The sequence below is a fragment of the Tuber melanosporum genome (genome assembly GCF_000151645.1).
Source record: "Tuber melanosporum whole genome shotgun sequence assembly, scaffold_98, strain Mel28".
Taxonomy (NCBI): Eukaryota; Fungi; Ascomycota; class Pezizomycetes; order Pezizales; family Tuberaceae; genus Tuber; species Tuber melanosporum.
In genome coordinates this window covers 334,339-355,644 of record NW_003299148.1, presented here as the reverse complement: position 1 = coordinate 355,644, position 21,306 = coordinate 334,339, and the positions used below count along the sequence as shown (strand labels likewise).

At 48.3% G+C, this 21,306-nt stretch overlaps 6 protein-coding genes, besides 1 other annotated feature; 1 reads left to right on the top strand and 5 right to left on the bottom strand.

Moving 5' to 3' along the window:
• Positions 1–335: 335 nt before the first annotated feature.
• GSTUM_00012223001 (uncharacterized protein) lies at positions 336–1,436 on the bottom strand. XM_002842427.2 has 3 exons: positions 1,313–1,436; positions 714–1,255; positions 336–678 (listed from the first exon to the last, which is right to left on the bottom strand). The coding sequence occupies exons 1-3, from the start codon at positions 1,400–1,402 to the stop codon at positions 531–533; spliced, it is 780 nt and encodes a 259-aa protein (XP_002842473.1). The 5' UTR covers positions 1,403–1,436; the 3' UTR covers positions 336–530.
• Positions 1,437–4,631: 3,195 nt separating this feature from the next.
• Positions 4,632–6,508, bottom strand: GSTUM_00012222001 (uncharacterized protein). XM_002842426.2 has 4 exons: positions 6,417–6,508; positions 6,169–6,327; positions 5,099–6,054; positions 4,632–4,974 (listed from the first exon to the last, which is right to left on the bottom strand). Exons 3-4 carry the CDS (start codon positions 5,339–5,341, stop codon positions 4,762–4,764), a joined length of 456 nt encoding a protein of 151 aa, XP_002842472.1. The 5' UTR covers positions 5,342–6,054; positions 6,169–6,327; positions 6,417–6,508; the 3' UTR covers positions 4,632–4,761.
• Positions 6,509–6,517: 9 nt separating this feature from the next.
• Positions 6,518–6,598: a sequence feature (Short protein (GSTUM_00012221001, CAZ86662.1) was converted to a misc_feature.).
• A 6,925-nt stretch (positions 6,599–13,523) lies between these two features.
• GSTUM_00012220001 (uncharacterized protein) lies at positions 13,524–14,685 on the bottom strand. XM_002842424.2 has 8 exons: positions 14,436–14,685; positions 14,257–14,402; positions 14,092–14,150; positions 13,911–14,016; positions 13,865–13,878; positions 13,755–13,832; positions 13,661–13,684; positions 13,524–13,604 (listed from the first exon to the last, which is right to left on the bottom strand). The coding sequence occupies exons 1-8, from the start codon at positions 14,524–14,526 to the stop codon at positions 13,598–13,600; spliced, it is 525 nt and encodes a 174-aa protein (XP_002842470.1). The 5' UTR covers positions 14,527–14,685; the 3' UTR covers positions 13,524–13,597.
• A 1,527-nt stretch (positions 14,686–16,212) lies between these two features.
• GSTUM_00012219001 (uncharacterized protein) lies at positions 16,213–17,287 on the bottom strand (the record flags this gene model as incomplete). XM_002842423.2 has 3 exons in its annotated part: positions 16,213–16,660; positions 16,756–16,903; positions 17,213–17,287. The coding sequence occupies 3 exons, from the start codon at positions 17,285–17,287 to the stop codon at positions 16,329–16,331; spliced, it is 555 nt and encodes a 184-aa protein (XP_002842469.1). The 3' UTR covers positions 16,213–16,328.
• Positions 17,288–18,630: 1,343 nt separating this feature from the next.
• On the top strand, positions 18,631–19,391 carry GSTUM_00012218001 (uncharacterized protein). XM_002842422.2 has 1 exon: positions 18,631–19,391. Exon 1 carries the CDS (start codon positions 18,897–18,899, stop codon positions 19,158–19,160), a length of 264 nt encoding a protein of 87 aa, XP_002842468.1. The 5' UTR covers positions 18,631–18,896; the 3' UTR covers positions 19,161–19,391.
• A 52-nt stretch (positions 19,392–19,443) lies between these two features.
• GSTUM_00012217001 (uncharacterized protein) lies at positions 19,444–20,972 on the bottom strand. XM_002842421.2 has 6 exons: positions 20,596–20,972; positions 20,479–20,520; positions 20,279–20,369; positions 20,158–20,193; positions 19,939–20,097; positions 19,444–19,876 (listed from the first exon to the last, which is right to left on the bottom strand). The coding sequence occupies exons 1-6, from the start codon at positions 20,826–20,828 to the stop codon at positions 19,568–19,570; spliced, it is 870 nt and encodes a 289-aa protein (XP_002842467.1). The 5' UTR covers positions 20,829–20,972; the 3' UTR covers positions 19,444–19,567.
• Positions 20,973–21,306: the final 334 nt, after the last annotated feature.

Genomic DNA, 21,306 nt, shown 5'->3' with positions numbered 1-21,306 from the left:
GGGTTGTGTGTTCGGGTGAGTTGTTGGTGTTGCTGCAGCAACGCTTGCTCGAGCTGACCCCTGGCTGAAATCCAGCTGCACCCAACCATCCAAGCCCCACATCCCGACATGCGATGTCGATGCTAGCGAGACAAGATCCAGTTCATATTCCGCGTTGAGGTAGACTAAATCCTACAAGAACGAGGGAGGGATATGCCGCATATGTGGATTGCATCCATTCCACCTTCACCCTTCCCCCAAAAAAATAGTTATTCCAGCATTACCGGTAGTCTTGAAGGAAGAAATTCCCTTGCAGTAGAACTGTTTGCCCAGTTGTGCGATGTGTGATATTAAGGTTCTTTTTTGACCGCATTTCCAGTGGGGAAGGGGAGATTCGCTCTATTTTACAAGTTGCTCTACATTCGGCCATGACCTCGAAACTTTTAAAAACCGAATGACAGGTCTAACGACGGATACATCAAGAAAAAAGAAGCAATTGAAAACAACCCCATATCCCATTTGGTTCCACCGCAAGTACCACGATACCAAATCTATGTCCTCAAAACAACTTCCTCTGCTTCGCCAACGGTAGGTACGACAACATACGATCCCGGGCATTGATATATTTCGGAGGTGGCGGGGACTGCAAAAATCCCTTTTCCCACAGCTCCTCGCAAGTAATCCCATGCGTAGGCCACACTATCTCCCAGAGATTGCGTATCAAGAAAGCATACCTCGGGAGGCCCGGTAACTCAGACCTCCTGAGATTCCCAGCGTAGTAGGTTATGTTGGGAAGAGCCTCGATTCTCCCATCAACAGCACCCTCCCCGGCACCACGGCTGATCGTCCCCATTTTGTCGGCAGCCCTAGCCTCACGCAAGCTTTCCATCCTCTTATTTGTGTAATAGGGCAACATCTCCAATTCTTCAGGAACACGCCTGCAGCCCCCGATCTCTGCGACATAAGCGAGCTTTCCAACCGGCCTCTTGACATACAGCCAGACATGTCTTGTGTACTCATGGAAGAAGAATTTTCGGTACAGGTATCTTGTACGGCCTAACAGGATTTCCTCCATTTCCTCTTCATTGATGCATGCTATCACATCCGCCGACGCTGTTCGCCCAGCTCGATCAAGAGGTAACATGATTCGCCGAAGCGTCGGTCGCACCATGGTGGGGGCGGATGGCCCGCCGGGCCGTTCGTTGGGTCGCTCGTTGGACTGCTCGCTGGACTGCTCATTGGGTTGCTCAAGCGGTTTCTCATTGAAACGTGGAGCCTTAATGCATCACAAGTTAAAACAAAGCAGGATAAATCGTTCGCGCTGATTGCATACCTTTGCAGTGAATGGTTGTGTCCGAATTGAATTTGCAGCGGCCAACTGCCATCCTGGAGTTCGAGCGCACCGAGATATCGTTGAGATCATAGTGAAGGTAGTTGATGTAAGATATACTCGAGTATGGCGGGATTGGCATTCAAGACAAATTTGCCGGAATCTGCTATAGTAGTGGTACATTCCCGTGTCGTGGGAAAGCTTTTTCGGGCTTAGGGTTATAAAATGAGGGCACGAAGAATTTTTGCCTGTAATTGGCACCAAACTGTGTCGGGATCAAGAGCATAGCAGCTCGAACGTCTTGGCAATACTTTGTTGGTCTTGGCATTCATCCGAGTGATGTCGTGTGCATAACTCCCAACACCTACAAACTGCCTAACCTGGTGAGGAGCCCACGTAATTGTGCCCTCCCCGGCGACAGCAGTGACCTTAAGGAGAAAGGTAAATGCTCCCATTTCTCTCTTCTCATCCTATTTCTTCCCGGAAGCAGTTCCCTGCACCTTTGGTCCCCTCCCTCTTTAGGAGAATAGCTAGCCTGGAAGATATTCTCCCGATCTTTTCCCTCTCTAACCACTTCCTCCCCCTGGCACAGCCGAAGAATAAATAAAATGTTTTTTTCGCCCGAGTATCTTGTCTCACGCCCTTACGGTGTGGGGACTGTCTGGTATGAAAGCGTACAATCTCCCTCCGAGCGGGTATACTCATACAAACTCTAGGTTAGCTGCAACTGTTGGCACACAAAATGTTCATCGCAAAATTAGCCGCAAGGATATTATGGCTGTGCAAATACCTGAGGCCTGTCAGTCGTTCATCGAGCCCGATGTACCCTTGGCACTACGATTTCAATCAAATCTTCTTTGCGGTGTTGCGCGGTAGGTTATAGTCATTTGGACAACCCAACATTATGGATTTTGGAACTAACAAAGATGCGGGAATAGGGTCTTTGGCGAGCAATGCAGATATATGCTGATTGATACGAGTCAGGCGGTTAACAACATAAGGCGAACCCATACTTCGGCCCAGGCGCGGGCGATTATTGACGACATCAATTTGACTCACGGGAATCTCAAGTAGGTAATGATATATAGATAAGGGAATCATACTAAAGTTTTCGTCCAGGCCAAGGCCTTTAGTTCTCGAGAATGACCCAGCGTTTGATGCCGACTTGGCAGATGACATTCGAGTGCTTTACCAAGATGGTTTTGGTTTAGCAGATGACAATTCCGCCATGATCGGATCGTTCCTTTCTAGCTATGGTGGAAGTGACCATCCTCCCGCTTCATCAGCTTTGAGTTCTACGTCTCGTACCATTCACACATCGGGTGAGGCGCATCAAAACTTCGCCCCCGAAACCCCCGGCGCAGTACTGTTGGATGATCCAGGATTCGAGTTTGATCAATACGGAAGGATGAAAGAAGCTTCGTCTCCTCAGTTACCCCCAATGCTTCCAGATCATCTCCCGGATGCCGGGGGTGATTCAAGAACGGGGAGTAGAGAGAGAAGTGGGAGGTTAAATAGTCTAGATTTCGCCGGAATTGCGGCGACGGAACACCAAGAAGCCCGCGACAGAACTGTAAGTGCTCAGCCTCCTACTAATTTGATATACTTACGTTCTCTAGACTGTGGGTTCTCAAGACCTAGATGCCTATGCCTCTATCGACGCGCAGACTTCCAATAATTCTTCTCACCAGCCCGGAGGCTCTCAACAAGTTGGGATGGGATATGTCCAACCTGAGCCCCAACCAGCAGGAAGCGAAGCGGTAATAGGAAATACTAAGAAAGGCCGTGGTCGTGCCCTGCCAAAGGGGCTAATAATTGACACCAAATTAGAAATCAAGAGTAAAGAAGTAACGCTATGGACTGAGCACTATCTTGAGAACATGGCAGCGGCTCTCAAGAAAGCCCGAGCTTCCAAAGTTTCCAGACTTGCTAAGCAGAACGCCCACACTCTTATTTTCAAGTGGAGTGTGTTTGGAGAGTTAAAAAATCCGTTCCTCCAAGGCATGTTTTCAGGCGAGGCAATTCTAGAGGCTATTAAGAAGGGAGGTGGGTCCACTGAAAAACGTAAGAGGGCGATTGAAGATCAGGGAATTGGTGACGAAGAAGGAAGAAGAGTTAGAGCTAGATCTGATAATTACGAAGAAGATGATACATTCCTACCGCGCTCTGAGAATGGGCTCGGCCTCCCAGAGTCAGAAGTTGGGAGAAAAGGCTCAGATGTAGGAAGTGAGGGCTATCATCCATCTAGCCGACAATCATTGCCCTGGGCAAAGGGGGAGATTCCTGGGTCTAGGCCTGGTTCTCGTCAGCCCTCAATTGGTGGATTTCCTTCGAGTTCCTTTGGCGGTGATCTTCAGGGTCACTCTTCGGCCAGACGTTCTCGTCAAAGCAGCCCCTTGGCAGCTAAAGCCATCAGACGGATGAGCATCCTCCGATCACCAATCGGAGAGAGAGACGAAGATCTTGATATTCCTGAAATTGGCGCTGGCGAAGGTTTGATTGATATGGCAGAGCAATTCGAGTCCTTCAACCTGGGTACCAACTCCGAAGCGGAAACTAATAATTCCGTAGAAAAAGATTGTCTGGATTTCTTCAAGTTTGTCTCCGTCCCCGTTACCCTATTGTGTTAACCTTATTAATTGCTCGATGGGATCCCAATAGTTTTCTCAAAGATGAGATCCGTAAACTGGATAGTCGCAACGACGATGAAGAGATCATGGGCCATTCCAACCTCATAACTCTCGAGCATCTCCTCTTGCCAGGGAGTAGTAAACCTGAGGTGGTAGCCAGTGCTTTTTCACATTTACTTCTGTTGGGTACTAGAGGGTTAGTTAACCTCAGCCAGGAGGAACCATATGGGACCATCCAAATTAGCATTGCTTGAGGGTGATATCACGCCAAATTTTATTGTTAGTCCGGTAGGTAGATGCGGGTGGGATTAATAATTGATATAGATAAGTAAATTAGCAATGCGAAATAAAGGAGCTCTCTTAGCAATGAGATATCGGTAGGGGAAGGATCCAACCATTGTGAATACAGAAACAACGGCGCCCACGCTTTCGTGTGTGAGATACAATATAGAGAGGTAAAGAGAGCGGAAAATATAAAACATAAAGAACACCAACTCCGTAGATCCGCGCCATAGGATTTTCCTGCATGCGATATTCTCGTACCTTAAGCAATGAAACGATGGTATTACAAAAAAAGAAAAGAAAACCCCCACAGATCACGCTTTCTCCTCGATGTCTTTCCTACAGGAGAACAAAGGGGAAGAGGGGGAGAAAAGAGAAGGGAAGAAAGAGAAGGGAAATCACAATTACAAAGGAATACCCACCCCATCATCTATCGGAAAGTAGAAATATAAGCCAAAAGAGACAAGAACAGAGACAGGAAATATAGCCCCCCCGCCTTCACCTAAATAAGAAGCCCTTCTATGATCATAAAAGTATGATTTACTTCCCGATCCTCCTCTCCAGGGCATCAACCCTAGCCCTAAACCCTTTGACAATCTCACCAATCCTCCGAATCTTCAGGAACTCATTCTGCAGCTCGTCGCACTGCCTAAGCACATCCCTAAGCGTTTCTATCTCGACCGTAGCAGCTTCCACGACACCCCCTGCTCGCCGATGAGACGCTTGCGTACTCCGGACCGTTTGCGCGGACAACTATATAATAAATAGTCAACGGTTAATGAAATTAGTTAAAGGCTCCCCTCACATCCCTTAATCCTCAATGAGAGTGCGAAAGGGTGAAAGAAGGTGGGGGGCGGAAATAGAAGGTATTATATACCGTCTCAACACGATTCGTGATCGCCGCCAACAGCGCATCAAAATGGTTCGATAGCGCAGCGAGTGCCTGGGGGTCTAGGCTCAGAGAACCGCCGCTGTTGGCAGTATTGGTGGTTGAGGAGGAGGACGGGGTTGATGGGTGGTTATGCTGGTGACGGTTGTGGTGGAGTCGGCGTTGGGTCGCTGTTAGGTAGTTAAGGTCTTCGCGGGAGATGTGTAGGGTGTGGTCTGTTGGGGGGTCCATTGGTGGTTACATGTGCTCTTCTCTGTCTTTCGTTCGTTTCTCGGGGGATTAGTCGATTGAGTGGTGTAGGTAGGTCGCAATTCAGCGCCGTCGCTAGAGCTATCCGAGATAGGTGAATAGAGGGATACGTTGGAGGGTAGGTAAGTCCTCGAGCAGAGTAGGTAGGTTTAGAGGTGAGGTAAGGTGAGCTATCTCTCTCTCGAGCGTTAGGTTTAGGCTAGGTGTGTCACCGTGTGTGTCAGGTCAGGATAAAGTGTTGTCTTGCTACGACAAGGTTGAAGGTGTATGTGTGAGTTATCTAGTTTGCGCGTGTTTTAGCTTTCCATTGTAGGTTATGAGGGTGATGCGCTAGAGTGGGTTTGAAATGGAAGAAAAAATAAAAAAGTTCTTCTTGGTTGGCTGGTGCGGGGTGAGGTCAAGCTGGAGGAAAGGGGAGAGATAATTGGATTTCGTCTGTTCTAGGGGGTTCCGAAGCGTCGGTAGCGGAGCGAGCCACAGACGTTACATATGGTGCATACAGTTGGATACCTCTTCCTCTTATGCAGCAAGCGGGGGGGCAGGCAGACAGAGTGGAGGATGGATATCTATGCTGCGAGAGGGAGGGATGCGGGGTGCCTTGGTGCTGCCGCTTTTGCGGCGAGGTCCTGGTTGGGGAGATCTTGGGATAAGCTGCGATAGTCAAATGAGGCGGATTCAGTCGTACTGTATTATACCTAGTCGTGCCGTATTTAGTTTCAATAGGGGAGATATAATGGAGAGAATGATTCGGGCTCGCGTGGTTCTGCTATTTGCTTTGTGATACTCGGGAAACATTTTCATTCACTCACGATCCAAACATCCACCCCCTCCATTTCACCATCGTGCCCTTTCACTCGTCTGCCCTTCCTTAACTCTCCCTTTTCCCCTTTACTTCTCGATTGCTATCCCATAAACGTTGTGATAATACCGGTACCCTGACTCCTGGATCACAGTTTACGACGAAAGAGCTATGGTACCCGTCAGTTAGTTTATTCAAGAAAAACCTCGCACCCACACACGCCCCCCTATTCTCCTTTACAAACTTGAAACTTCTCACCATGCCTCACTACTCAGTGATTACAGTAAACCCCCGGGGCTGGGTGATTCCGAGCGACCTTCCCACTCTGCAGACATGATACTCAATTAACTAGGAGACCCATGCGTGGATGGTCGGGGCGTGGGAGGGCCATGGTATCAGGGCCACCTATGCTATTAAAAGACCGCAGAGGTAGCATTTAGGCAATGGGAGGGGTGACTTGGAGCGGAAGACTTGGTTCCTATTTCATCTGAAGGTAAGGGGAACCCAGTGACTGGCTGACTGAATGGCTGGTGGTGGTTGATCTCACGTGCTTACTTTGAGACGCTCGAAGGCTTTCTCAACCGGAATGTCGAAGTGGCGGTAGTTGGTGGTGCTTGATATTTGCTCAGCGGGATGATCTCATACTGCCTTTTGGTGTGGTTCAATTGCTTGATCGGGTGTACTCGAGTATCAGGCAATTTCTTCGAGATGCGGCCGCAACACCGAGCCTACAGAACTGTTCCTGTGAATACCAATCTGATATGAAGTCAGTACCGCCGCCACCGGCACCAAGCACGGTCAATGGCTACAGCTGGTATAACCAATTTCATCTGAGATCACAGTCTGGTAGTGATATCAAGCCAAGGATGTCATGCACTTCTCCACCCCGTTAGAGGGTTGGAACGTTGCCGGACCGCTTGACATAATAATATATTATTATCAGAACAAAAATATTAACAAGAAATTTAGGCTTCTCTTTCCAGTCCGGTAAGAAAAACGGAAAACAAAAAATCAAATACCTCGTCGCCAAAAAAAAAAAAAAAAAAAACCAGACCAATAAAACCCCAGCAGCCAAACAAGATATCGCAGCCACTCATTCATCGAGGTTCAATTCCTGCAGAAACTCCTCTAGGGACTTGGCTTGTAATAAGAAGGACCCCTTGCGCGAGGGCCCTATACCGGTTCGGATAACAGCCATTATTGTTTGCTCCAACATCTTGTTCTTCCTTTCCAATGCCAGCACACGCTCCTCGAGCTCCATCTCCTTTGCTGATGCCGATAGTGCTGATATTGTCGAGCAACTACCATCTTTAAATGAGTTGCTAGGTGGGACGGTAGTAGAGGTGGGGGATGGAGCCGGAGTGAGAGCCGGGGTGGCTGGTCGGAGGTTCTGTGACAAAGGTGGTGTACTCGGAGGAGTGATGGTTTCCCGCCAGTTTCCGGAGTTCCTCTCGCTGTTGCCGCACAGCTTCCCGTCGAGCCTCTTCTCTCTCATCACCATGCGTATTTGTTGTATGTCCCTTTCCTTGCGGGCCTTGACCCATTCCTCGCGTGATCTGCGCTTCCTCTGGATGGCCTCCCGTTCACTTGCCGAGCGGGATAGCTCCAACCTTGACTCAGGGTTTGGGATGCTCACAGGATATCCTAGCGAATGACGGTGGCCGGAGCTTCCCCCAGCGCTCTTCCAGGGCTGCCCACGCAGTGGATCTCGAGGAGACAGTGGTGGCGGAGATTGAGGTGGAGGAGGTAGGTCTCTCTTCGGCGGCGGTCCAGGCATGGGAAGTATTTTTTTTCCACTTGTTCGCGCTCCCGCACCTTTGTTTTGTTCTTCGACTACTATCACATCTTCTAACAATTCATTCGTATAATGAACTGAAGAGCGTGCCGAAGAATCCCTTGGTGATAAGGGGACGTAAACGCCGCTGACAGGTCTCGATCGGCGGTTCAGGAGGCTTCTGGATGCGGACATCTTCGTAGCTTCAAGATGGGCGAAGGAGAGAGTGCGTGATTAGGGAGAAAGTGCTGGAGAAAACAAGAGGTGAGGGAAAGATTTATTATAAGAGCACGGATCAAAAAGGAGGGCCGGCTGATAAGCGGAAAGGTAGGGGGACCGCAGAGGCGCGGATGCAGAAGCGAAAGGCAGAATCAAAGGGCAAATGTCATAGTGGTGTGAGAAAGGGTTTCTTTGATCTCAGATGCGATGCAATGCGATGCAAGATTAAGAAATAACTCGCGCCATCGTCCTTTCAAAATGGGAGACCGGATTCAGTCATTGGGTGTGTATCGTAGTTTGTGAAAGGGCAGTGAGACGGGGCAGGCAAATAATACCCCCCCCCAAGAAGCGATGCGTGGAGAAGGGCAATTGGATGCATGCAGGGACTGAGGAGAGAGAATTATGAATTCCAAGGAAGAAAAGAAAAAGAAAAAGAAGTCTACCTGTACGAGTACTCGAGTAGGAAGGGCCCATCAGGTCATTCCCCCTAAACTGTAGGGGTTAACTACGGTACTGAAGGCAAAGGGAGGGAAAATAGAAGGGAAAAAAGAGCAATTATTATGATACAGTACCGTAAACAACTGCGAGCACCATACCGGCAGGGGGGGAGAAGCAGCAGGCAATGTCACTCGAGCACTGTATGTCTGAGCTTTGACATTTACTTGGTTGTCAAAAATTGCTTGTACCGTATGGGAGGGACTTGGTGTGATACCGGTACTGTACAGTACCAATACCATTCGATTCAACCTTTTTGCGACGAATGGGGAACCCCCGCCAAGGCTCCACACGGCTTGAGCCATTCATTTGTCGCTTTCCGGGGTCTGCGATGGGTCTCACTACGAGTGTTCTACTCTGCAATGCTCTATCATAATATTATAGTGCCAGTACCGGTATGGTATGATATGTACAAGCACCGATAACCGGCGAGTGAGTAAGAGAGAACGTGTGTGTGGGCGGGGCTGACAGGCTGTCGTGATTTCAGCAGCAGGATCGCGAATATCATACATAGGGCTTAATTTACCCCGCGTCTCGTCTCGCAATGCACAAATTACAGTTAAACGAGGTCATTCAAGGCTGTTCATTCCTCTCTTATCGTATTGCTCGCGCCATCCCCGTAAAGTTCCCCGGCATCCCAACCCCGGGCTTTCCCAATTTGAAAGATGTTCAAATTTTGACTGGACTTGGCTTTCTTGTAGGGTGTACGAGTACTTATAGTACTCGTACAGTACTGTACTGTACTCGTACGTACCGGTACGGGTACTATTTATGGAGCGCCAATGCGGGCGGGAGAGGGGGACGACCAACAGAAGCCAGAAATTCCCCCCCCCCCGAGCCGAATTGTTTAAAGCGACAGACAGCCTCCCGAGTCACCCGGACCCCCCCCCAGACCACAACAGATGTTGATTGGTGGATTTTGTACAAGGAAACAACTGGTGATCGCGCTGCTGCCAAAGTTCGTCCAAGCAAAACCACTGGAGGGGTTCTCATTTGGGTTAACTGTCCGGGTGGCTGGAGGCAATCTATTGCCTTTCCGCACCCTTCCCGCCAAGGGGTGCAAAATAAGGTAAGCGAAGTGTCAAACCAACCAGCCAGCCAGCCAGGGAGCAAGCCGGTCGCCAGAGCGCAAGACTCGAGCACAACACCCAAAACATGATCAGCAATGTTGCCCGGGAATGAGTGACAGAGGACGTGAACATTTCGCCTGTTTGAGTTGGCCGGTACGCGAGTTCCGATTGTTCATGAATCCCTTTTGTTTCTTTTTTTCTTTTCCTTTTCTTTTTTCTTCCGTGATCGACCTCGAGGCATTGTGCTTCTTATGCTGCTTGCCGGTGTTTGAAGGATGGTAGATACCGATATGATACTTTACAATATTATGCCCCATCACAGCTGAGATATGGTACCGGTACATACGGATACATTGCCAACAACAACTCACTTCTCCCTCTCAATTTTTTTTTTTTTTTACAATCGAGTAGAGTGTTATGCTAGTCTATATTTATGATTCACAAGGCTGGTGACATGTCGTGTGTTGGGTATTTCTCTTCTTCTTTCCATTCATGATCTTGTGATAGGTTAAGTATCGCAGTGAACCTGGCCCCCATATTTCTGTCGATCGATGAAGTTCGCATCGGATCCCACATCGAATTGTCCCTGCCTCGGCGTCTACAGGTACTTCGGTACCGTAGTACAAATGCGGCTTATGAGATGGAAGACAATGCCAAGCTCTCACGACCCAGGTACGCATCAACATTACCGGTAGTCTGCAGTGCTTGTACTAGCGCAAGTAGATTACTGGTGCTAGGTTTAGATCTATCAAGTCCCTTAGTAGGAATCCCTCTCCTGAAATCCATTGATTGTCTACCCACCACTAAGCCAAACCGACAGGGTATATCCTACCATAATATGGTAGATACAGTTGAGGAATTGACTGCCCGTTTCAAATCGCCATGAAATTACGGTATCGAAAGTGTTGGATTGAATGTTTGAGATTCTCTGTTACTGTGGACCACTGATATACTTTGGATCAGGTCAGCTCAGATCGGATCAGACATGTCGATACCATAGCTCTTACATTTTGTACCTTATCATCTACCGTACTTGAGACTCTGCAAGGCCTGGGAGGGTCAGAAGGACATTGGTGTGAGACATACATACGGTAAACGAAGAAGTACCTGTAGTCAACTGCGCATTTTCCTAATGGTCTGCAGGGGCAACCGTAACGATAACAAGCCCCGAAACCCCTCAGTGGGTTTGCAGACGGCAGTGGAAATGGACAAATTTCTCCACCATCAACCTCAAAAACTGGAAAGATATCCGGAAGCTCTCCCAGTCACCAAAAGGCGCTCGCTTGAGCTCCCGACGAAACCGTCTCCTCAGCCGTCAAAGCCCAACCCTGGAAAGCATCCTCTTGATAGATAAAGCCCTACTCCTGCATAATAAAGGTCTTCTCCCAAGCCTCCGACGCAAGGATAATAAAGGCCCTCGAAACTTACTCTCTCTCGATAGTCTGGGGTCCCCGCGAAATTCTTCCAAATCTCGAATTTGAAAAGCATTGGCTCCGCTCCGCCGCCTTTCGGTGACCTTCTCAAAAGACTGTCCCCATGTGCATCGCTTAGCAACTCCTCAGCGAGGAGTTGGGCAGCGGGGACACCAAGAGGAGCCATGTATGGGCGTACCGGCGCTGGGGACGAGGGGCGGTTCGTGAAGCAGTCACGGAATCCGAATGCCAACTAGCAGGTTTAGAAAGCTACCGTCTCACAACTGTGTTTCCTTGTTTCCCGAGGAGTTCCTATCGGAGGTGTTATGGCTCAGCACGGTGTATGAGAATTTCCCGCTGCCTACCGACCACGATTATAGGAGCTGCTGGAGTTGAAGTTGGACCCACATTGTCATGCTTCATCCTGCATGTCTCCATAGATAACAGCTATAGCGGGAACTCCACCACAGATCCGCGCGGCGACGGGGTGCATCGGATCCCCCCCGCCGCCTCGTCGAGGTACAGCCTGGCCCCGGGCCCAAGAGGGCGTAATCCCGGTTGATGGTCTACCAATTACGCCAATACCACATCCTCCCCGACCATGCTAGGGTGGTAGTCGGCGGGGAAGCAACAACAGAATTCCCAATCCGCGCCCGCCGCGCGAAAACCAGAGGGAAGAGCAGGAAGACGTTAGAGGACAGGCCAGATCCGGACATATATCCCCAGTAATCACTCGCATCTGAGAATCTTTATGGAATTGCGGTGGGCTGTGAAGAGCATTCCCGGGAAAAACAGGCTTCTAGATGAGGTCCACTAGGACGGGTGCAGATTTGGTGCCTTCTCCACGGATGAGGTGGCCTTGCTGTGGGGTGGATTCGGGGGATGAGTGGCGTGCTGTTCAGCCAAGGGCGGTATGGAGGCACACATGTGCGCTTCATCGGCAATGACAGAGCACACTTAAAGCGTACCCTTCCACTAGAAATACCCGCCCCGCCACTCCCGGGGGGACAAGAAGAAAACATTATACCCATTCTTAAAGACTCTCACGGACCTACCCTCTCATTCTCCCAACCACATCCTGCAACACTCCTTCCCACAGGCGCACAAGAGAACCTCCTACACCTATCATACTAACCACCTCCGCAATTACCCTTCGAACACGCTCTCTAATACCCCACCTTCTCCTCCTCCCCGCAGGTGTAGCAGCACTCAGCATCTTCAGTATCATCCACAGTTTCCCCACGCTGACTAAACTACCATAAGTACCGGGACTCGAACACAAGAGAAATATGCTATGTCGTTGAACCCCCCCACCCTCCAGGATAAGGTAGGCAAATCACTGCAAACTCAGCTCTCAGCTAAGACAAGAAAAAGAAGAAGAAAAACAGCACCTTGCTACGAGAAGCAATTGAAATGTCCTAGATAATTTCTCTTATATATTCGAGTGCTTACGAGGTATTTACTTACGGTATGAGCTGTCCTGACTGACACCACCACCTCCACCCCCCTCTGAACAAGCAAATACGAACATTCACAAATCACTCACCCACAACCACCCTTCCCCGGGTGGGGATTTCTCCTTGTTGGTGGTACATTGGAGTTTGTCGTGAGCGCGTGTATTGGGATGAATTGCCGTTGTTTGGGGGGGGGGGTTAGAGGGGCCTGCGCTTGTTATGGGGGTTTTATGGGAGGAGAGTGGAACAGGGAAATTTCCCTCCAAGAACTCTTGTGGTTACTGAGCCTACCTATAGATAGACTCTGAAGGTTAATATTTGGTGCACGCTTTGGAGTGCTCGAACAATATAATCTACATTTAACGATTTACCAAAGGGAACATATATATAGTAATATCATACACATAATATTCCAATTCCACCACCCACACTCCCCCAAAGGAAAAGCCCAAACTATTATATTCGAATACACCCTTTTCGTCATCCCCGTCATCCCCATCCCACATCAAGAGTAGGGATAAGAAGATGAGAAAAAGAGGGCAGTCGTGAATCCCGACAGCAACGCACCTCATCCCCTCTCCTTTTTAACACCTTAGTTTTCTTTCTTTCCTTCTTTCCTGCAATTCTCGAGTAATGTCTGTAGTCGCTGATCCTATAGACTTTGAAAAATCTAATATCTAGTGCATGTTTTGGAGTGCTCGAACCGTACGGCAAATACTAGCAGCTATGCACTCATGCCCTCCATATCCACATTTACATTCGCCATTGTCTCGATTGCAAGCTAGCACAATCCCCCTCGGGGGCCATAGCCGTAGTAGACAAGTAAAGTTATGGGAAAACCGCCATCCCTTCCCCATCTCACTATCCTAATCTAATCCCTTTCGAACAAAATTCACATTCGAATTCACATGACGAACGACGGGAGCGAATAACAATCAAAATTCACCCAAACCCCAATTTTATTGAAGAAACCCTTGAAAACAAGAAAAAGCTCCGCTTCTCCAAACTAACTAAACTAAACACTGAGAGCCATGATGGAATTGACAATATCATTGTCGTTCTCCTTGAGTGCTTTGACAGCTCGCTTTCTAGAAACGGTTGCCTGGATTTTCTATTAGCGCCGGAAACTCCCCATAGTAGCCACGGGTAAAGGTAAACGGGAAGAAGCTTACCTGGGCCATAACAAGCTCAATATCCTTATTTTCCAACCCCTCTTCATCGACCTCTTCCCCATCCTCTTCCTCTTCCTCCTCCTTCTTCTGGAGTGCTTGCGCATCCTTACCTTTGTCCCCCATACTGCCAGCACTGCCGCCGGCCGCGGCAGCAACGAGGTCCGCTTCGATGTTGGCAGCGCTCTCGTGTTGCTGGAGCTGCTGCGCAGCGTTGGCTTGGGCTTGGGAATTCAAGTCTTCAATCTTTGCCTCGCCGAATATGCTACCCAACCCAGCATCAGCACCTATTACCGGGCAAACGAGAGAGGGAGAGAGAGAGAGAGAGAGAGAAACTTACATCCAAGTATTACTAGAGGGCGATTTATACACGTCCGGCTGATTAATCACGAAGAGAATCTGTCCACCCATCCATGCCACCCGCATTAGCACTCACTACTCGTACCCACTCCCGTACCCCCCCTCAACGCGGGGCCTTGAATATATATATAATAACACAACACACATTTTTCGGACGCCTCAAGGTAACCCTAGTAATACCAGGGACGTGCTTCAACCCCAACTTCGCGATCTGCTTGCGAGCCTTCTTCTCGTTCCTGCTGTGCACGGCGACGCTGCTTCCGGCCGGAATACCACTGGCTTCACCCTCTCCTACCCCCCCTACTCCTCCCCCGATGAGATCACCAGCTTCGGAATCATCGCTGGAGTCGGCGTCCTCGACTTCGGCTTGCTTGGTCTCATCCTCCGTTACGTCTTCGATTCTGGGATTGGACATCCTTTCTCTTCTTTTTTTGTTGTCGGCTTTTTCTCTACGGTTGGGCTGGTTGGTCGATTGGTTGGTTGATCAGTTTTTTTTTTTTGATGGTTTGGTTGTGGTTGTGGTTTTGTGGTTGTTGTGGGGAGATGGGAAAAATAGAGGGCCCGAGGAGGGATGGAGGGGCAGGTGGGCTGGCGGGTACTCGTAAATTGGGTTGTGGTTAAATTGGGTAGGGAAATTTCGTGTGATACAATAAGCCCTACCCGACAACGTGAAAATGAAAATAAAAAATCTCCTTGGAATTGCATTAATGTACCTTTGTCCCTCACTGCCATTATTAATTTTTATTTTATTTTATTCGGAAGAGTTCAATCATCACTTTTTCCTTTCTTTTATTTTATTTTCATTCCACGTTCCCAAGCCTAATTTTAATTCATTCCAACCCCTCAATTAGGTGTGTTTACCTTAATTCTGGCGGGGTGAAAGTGAATGACTTAAGCGTGACTGCTGAGTTCCCCTTTACAAGTAAGTTAGTGCGGCCCAATTTGAAACTCCGCCAAGAGTACTAATATAATACACCATAGTAAATGATTTAACTGCAAGTTTTTTTCTTCTTCTTCTTCTTCTTCTTCTTCTTTTCACATCTCGCAAGTGTATCATACAGTGCTCAGTATCGTGACTTTCAAGCTCAGACATTGCTATGGCTATATATAGTAGCGATGGCTCAGATAAGGCACTCGAGATCAATCCACGTATATCTATTCAGTGTATCATAGGAATTTGTGTTTTAGAGCTAACAACCCCAATCCAATTCCCACTCACTCTCGAGCAAGGTGCCAAAACACCAACATAGTATTATACTGTGCCATACCAATTCACTGAAGGCACAACATACTACCACCCCCCGTGAAAAAGGCAACACAAACTTACGACAGATAGCTCCCTCTCCCTCTATAGTCCAATCGGGGGGTGGGATCAACAGCGAAGTATACACAATGCCGGTACGATACTACAACAATCTATCAGGGAAAGCAAATGGGGGAAGCTGTGGCCGGTTCCGAACTACCTACCCGTATATTATATTAAACTATACCCCCTCTTCCTTCCTGTGTTGGGATTTTCTGATTTTCTATCATACCTTCTTCTCGTTTTTAAAACTGGCTCGCTTCCTGGATGGGCCGCTTCCGGTCTAATACGATACTACTGTGTCGGTGCATTGAGAGGGTTTCGGGGAAGAAGACGTGAGGTAAATTATCTCGGCGAATGTTGAGCTTATACTCGATTATGGTTGGACCCCTGTTCTTTGAACCCCTTCATGATCACATACCGGTAAGTTAGCTCTTGCGTAGTGCACCCTGGGCGGCATCACTTATTTGTACCTTATCACGTGAGGTGCGGTGTTCGCATCCTGATGAAGGGCGAGTGAACTGCTGCAATTGCCGGTGTTGCCCCTCTCCATGTCTAGCATTCTACGGCACTTATGTATTACAGTACTCATACAACACAGTTCGCACTGTGCCATGTTACCCTCAACTCAAGCACAGCAGGGACGGTGTTAACCTACCAGCTCGAGCTTTGAGATGGCATGTTATGCTCCCGCGGATATCCCTATCACTTGTCCACTTGCTGTACTGTGGAGAAAGAAAGAAAAACAAGCCGCTTTTATGATATTTGTACAGACACAGCCCACATTTCCCTCATTGCTTGAAGCTCATAGAAGAAGAGAATTGTTTTTTTTCCTTTGTTATTTGATAACCCCAGGGCGAAAAAGGAAAGAACCAGTTATACCAAACAAAGTTTAAAGGATGACACTGCACGAACTACTCAGTCTCAGGTTTAGCATCTTCAGCGCCCCCCTCGTCCTTCTCCTCCTCCTTCTCCTCCTCCTTATCATCCTTATCAAAGTTCTTCCCTTCAACGAGCTCGGGAATGTCGTTGTCGTCGTCGTCGTCGTCGTCGGAATCACCTTCCTTCTTTTCGCCCTCCTCACCCTCCTTCTTCTGGAGCGACTGGTAGCTCTCGGCCAATTTCCTCAAAGATGCAAGAGAGTCGGGACCAAGCTGGTTAAGGATGCCAGGAACGAGCTCGGTGAGTTCCTTATCTTCACCATTGCCGTAGATGGCGAAAGTGTTAGCCGGAACCGAGGCGTGCACTGTACACCGTAAGAATTTCAGCAACCAATCCAAGCTCTGTATGATAGACCGGCTCGTGCGTTCCGGAGCCTGGGATAACGTTTGCTACACTAACCTTTTGGTGCAGCAAAGTGGATAACATTTCCGTCCTCTTTGAACATGTTGACTTCCTCAATGGCCTGGATGGGCTGAACATTCAACTTCTTGAGAGAAGTCTGAAGTTTCTTGTCATCGGTACCGGCGTTCTTGTGGACCTTCTTGACCTTTCTCCTGGGTGTGCCCTTCCCACTGCAGAACCGACGACCACCGTCAGCGCGCCATACCAGAAAATCAAGAATTCCAACAACCAGCGGAAAAAATAATGCATCCGTTGGCCAGGAGGGCAGATATTTACCCTAGAAAGTTGAAAACGGTCGGTCAGTTTCCATCTCAATGGGTTTATACCACGCGGACACAAAAGAGGAAGAACAAAAAACACGTCCGGTTCCAACCAGAATTACCCCTCTCCGGCCGGTCCAGATTTCGCATTCATCCACCCCGCATAAAAACGAAAAGGATCAAAAAATCCTCACAATGGCATAAGCAAGAGAAAGAAGCATACCGATTCTAACAGACGCCTGAAGCCTAGCGAGCTTTGCTTGATCCATAGTGTGAGGAAAGAGGTGTTGGGGAGTTTTGAAAGTGAGATGGCTAGACAGATAAACGGAGGTTCCCCCCCCACCACAAATGTTAGCCCCACCAAAAAAATAAAAAATAAAAATAAAACCCAAGCAACTCCAGATGGAAGGGGGGGAAATGGGAAGAAGAAATTCAGGAGGAGGAAGCAAACCTCGAAAAGTCCCCCTTGGAAAATAATTCGCGTGTTTTGCGAATTTGTGGAGACGTGCGCGAGAAAATGATGAAGGCAGGCAGAATAGGTCGGGTGTGATAATAAGAATTTGATTTGGCGGGGGCCACGGTAGGAATGCCAACCTTAGGTCAAAAGTTGCGGCGGCAACAACAACTTGTCGCTCGTATCGAAATGGCAAGGGCAAGCACGCTACAAATTATCCCAAGTCCCTGGAACAAAGTGATTGTGACTGCTCAACCACCACCTAACGCACGCACAGAAACTGAAACCACTTTCTTCCCATGATGGGAGTTATGATACCGTAAGTTATGCATAATTAGATGAAACTTTATTTATACCCATTTTATAATAATAATATTATTATAATTATGACAAAGTGGGAGTTCCTTTCTTCATATGGTATGATATTTCAGACGTCATTCGTTATCATAGCCTTTTTTTTTCTTTTCTTTCTCTTCTTTTCGCGAGTATAGTGCCCCTATCTTGCGAAAGGAATTGGTGAATGCGAACGGTAGCGGTAGGGATAATAAGGTGGTGCGCGCACACCTGGGAACCCCCGTTCACAAAATCAGGCATGACAGAAACCCACCACAAGCGATAATTTACCACATCATACGATACCGATACTTGACGTTACTATCTTGGTCCACGAGTGATATGTTGTGACCTTAGGTGAAAACATCTGATCTAGGCAGTACCAGTACTACTACTATACGAATAGTACTGAGCTCGAGTACCCGTACTATGATAGTATGATAGTTTACCGGGACCAAGACATGAATCCCATATCCGAGGCATGGAACTTAGCCATGATGTCATGTTCCGTACCGACGCGAATAATATTATGATAGTTGTGCCCGAACACGAACATGGCGGCACAGTGACTCCGACCCCCAGTTCATCACTCTTCTTCCGACTCATAATATCACTGGCAAACGACGTGATTTCAGTTCCATAAACCAACGGGAGGGAGGAGATCTGGTATGATAAGAACCTGATCCTCACCAGTTTTACCCCCCCCCCGCCACGCGCGCACCAGCCACACGTGGGGGAATTCCTTGGCACCATTCCACCACCACCACCACCCTCCGTCATGGCCACCTAATACCTCCTCGTCAGCGATGACGTATCATACCACCACCCCACCCCATCGTCATTGCAACCGCCTCCAGTTTGCCTTTCTTTATTAAAGAGCACGGAACAAGCGTTACTGGTATAACATTTAAGAACCTTACGGTAACGCACCTCATCCACCGTACCCAACTCAACCAAAACCACTTCCCCATTCACAACTACCGAGAATCAAAAGACGAGAACACGCACAAAAAAAACCCCTTTCTTTTCGCTTTTTCACAGCTTCGCACTACAGTATACACGGTACGGCACGATACGATACGATAGATAACATGCCTCTCGTCGTCCCCGGTATCAACTCGAAGGATACGTCCGCTCTGGACGCCAATACCGTGAACCCGGTTATCCCCTCGGAGGAGACGATCAAGGCTGGTGTTTTTGATACGAAGAGGAAGGATGAGGAGGGGGAGCGTAAGCCTGAGGCTGAGCATTTCCAGGCTACGCCTGGTCCCGTCATACCGCAGGATACCTCTGCTCTTGGAGAGAAGGCCGGCCGCGAGGAGCTACACGCTAGAGCTCAGGAGTTGAATAAATAGATGATGAATACAGGCAGGAGAAAAGTGGTGGGGGCTGTTACGGAGTGAGGGTCATCGTGATGGGGGTTCGGGGCTTTTAACGGTGTCATTGCTCCATTTTCTTTTCCATTTTCTTCCCTTTTCGATGTTTGGGAGATGTTACTGGATTCCAGTCGTGTTGCGGCTATTATTATCTTGTTTCCTCTATCCAAATTTTCTTCAGATAAAACAATAGGATGTTTTGAACTTCTACCGTCATTATAGTCACGTAAAAATTATGTGCTTAACTTTGAAGGCGTTACGATACTGTACTCGAGCACTGGTACCGGCTCAAATGGTGTATTTCAATTTAGACATGTCTAGTGCTATAATCAGAGATATAAATTAACCTCGGAGCTAGCAGAACACCCTTTTCAAGTATTCTTCTTTTATGAGCTTGTAGGGGGTAACCGTGTGTGCAACCACTCCTCCATATCCGCAATCTCCTGGGCATCTGCGCTGTGCTCAAGCAAAGGGTATGAATGCCATTCCACATTGTGGCCCAACTTATCCTGCAAAATCTCCTTGGTGAGCTTGCCCCAATTGAATTGGACCGTTCTGTCCGACTCCCCATGAGCCTGGAAGATATCAGTATTTTTGTTCTCTTCGGAGACCAAGGACTCAATCTTCTGGTGCAAAGGGAGCCAAGCGGAAAGTCCAATAATGCCGCCAAGCTTGTGCTTGGAAGTAAGGCCAGCCTGTTAACACACCAGGAGTTAGTATTGATCTCCTTCAACTGGAGTTGGGTGACGCAGCTTACCAAAAGAGCAAGCGCGCCGCCTTGCGAGAATCCACCAAGGATAATTCGCTCACTAGAAATTCCTTTATCAATCTGCTCTTCGATGATTGCATGGATATTCCGAGCACTTCCCAGTATCCCAGCTTCGTCTTCGGCGGCCTGAATATTTGTGAGAGAGGCCTTTGAGGTCATTAGTTATCACTCGCTCAAAGGTCAGGCGATCTGTTGAGAGGTGCTAACAATATTGAACCAGCTAGGCATTCTCATACCCATATTCTGACGAATAGTTAGCTTGCTAGCCTGCTGCATCCCATCTTCCGTAGCTGGACCGCATAGGGTTCACAAGGGAGTGAAAGCTCACCAGGGTAACCGGAATCATTGGTGCATGCGGAAAAATGAAAGAGCATTCGTCAAATTTTCTGCGGAGGCGAAAGTTCTCGGACACGAAAGACCTAAACACAGTGGCTTCTTAGAAACTACCAACTACCGACTCGCGTGCCGAGCGAGGCTCGGTGGGTAAAAGTGCAAGGGGCCGATGGAGGCACACAAAAAAAAACATACCATCCGGCACCGGTGTCCCCGAGACCATGAAGAAAGATAAATCTGCAAGACCATAGAAATGAGACATTGGAATAATGATTAGAAGACGGAAGACGGGTGGAGAGGGGAGGGGAATACGTGGCAGTGTGTCTGGTGGCAGCTGGAACCACGATGGCTGCGGCACTAGTCATAACGGTGGATGCGGAGGTGGATGCGGAGATGGGTGTTGTTATGATCTTCACCTCTTCCAATGGAAAAGTACTGTTGATTAATGATAGCGGTGTGAGGGTGGAATGATAACAAAGGTAGGATATTGCGGAGACTATAGGTGGGAGAAGGTAAAGGAGGCTTGGGTAGAATGGGAGGGGCATTGGGCGGGGGGAGAGAGGAAGAAGGGTATCGAGGGAGGTGTGTTTCTGGGGCCGCGAATTCTCCGTCCCCCAGGCGAGCAAACAAATCACTGTAGCAGTATCATACACACCACTGTATTGTACGCACAGTATGATACCGTATCTTATGCTACAGACGATAACCAGGGCCCCGCTCTGAGCCTTTGAAATATCAGAATTTAAGGAAGAGCCTTAGGCGGCTATCATACCTTACTAATTACCGGTAGGTACCGAAAATATTCGTACACACCTCGAGCAAGATAAAGTCAGTGGACGGTTGATCAGCTTAACCTGCAAGATAATCCCTGTCATATACGAAAACATATTGCCCGGCACTTGTGGTCTAAGTTACTGTAACCTTTGTGAAAGCGCAACAGTTTACCGCATAAAATTATCTATCATACTTGTACAACTGCACGGTCCACTATCACACTCATTACACTCCCAATCATATCATGGG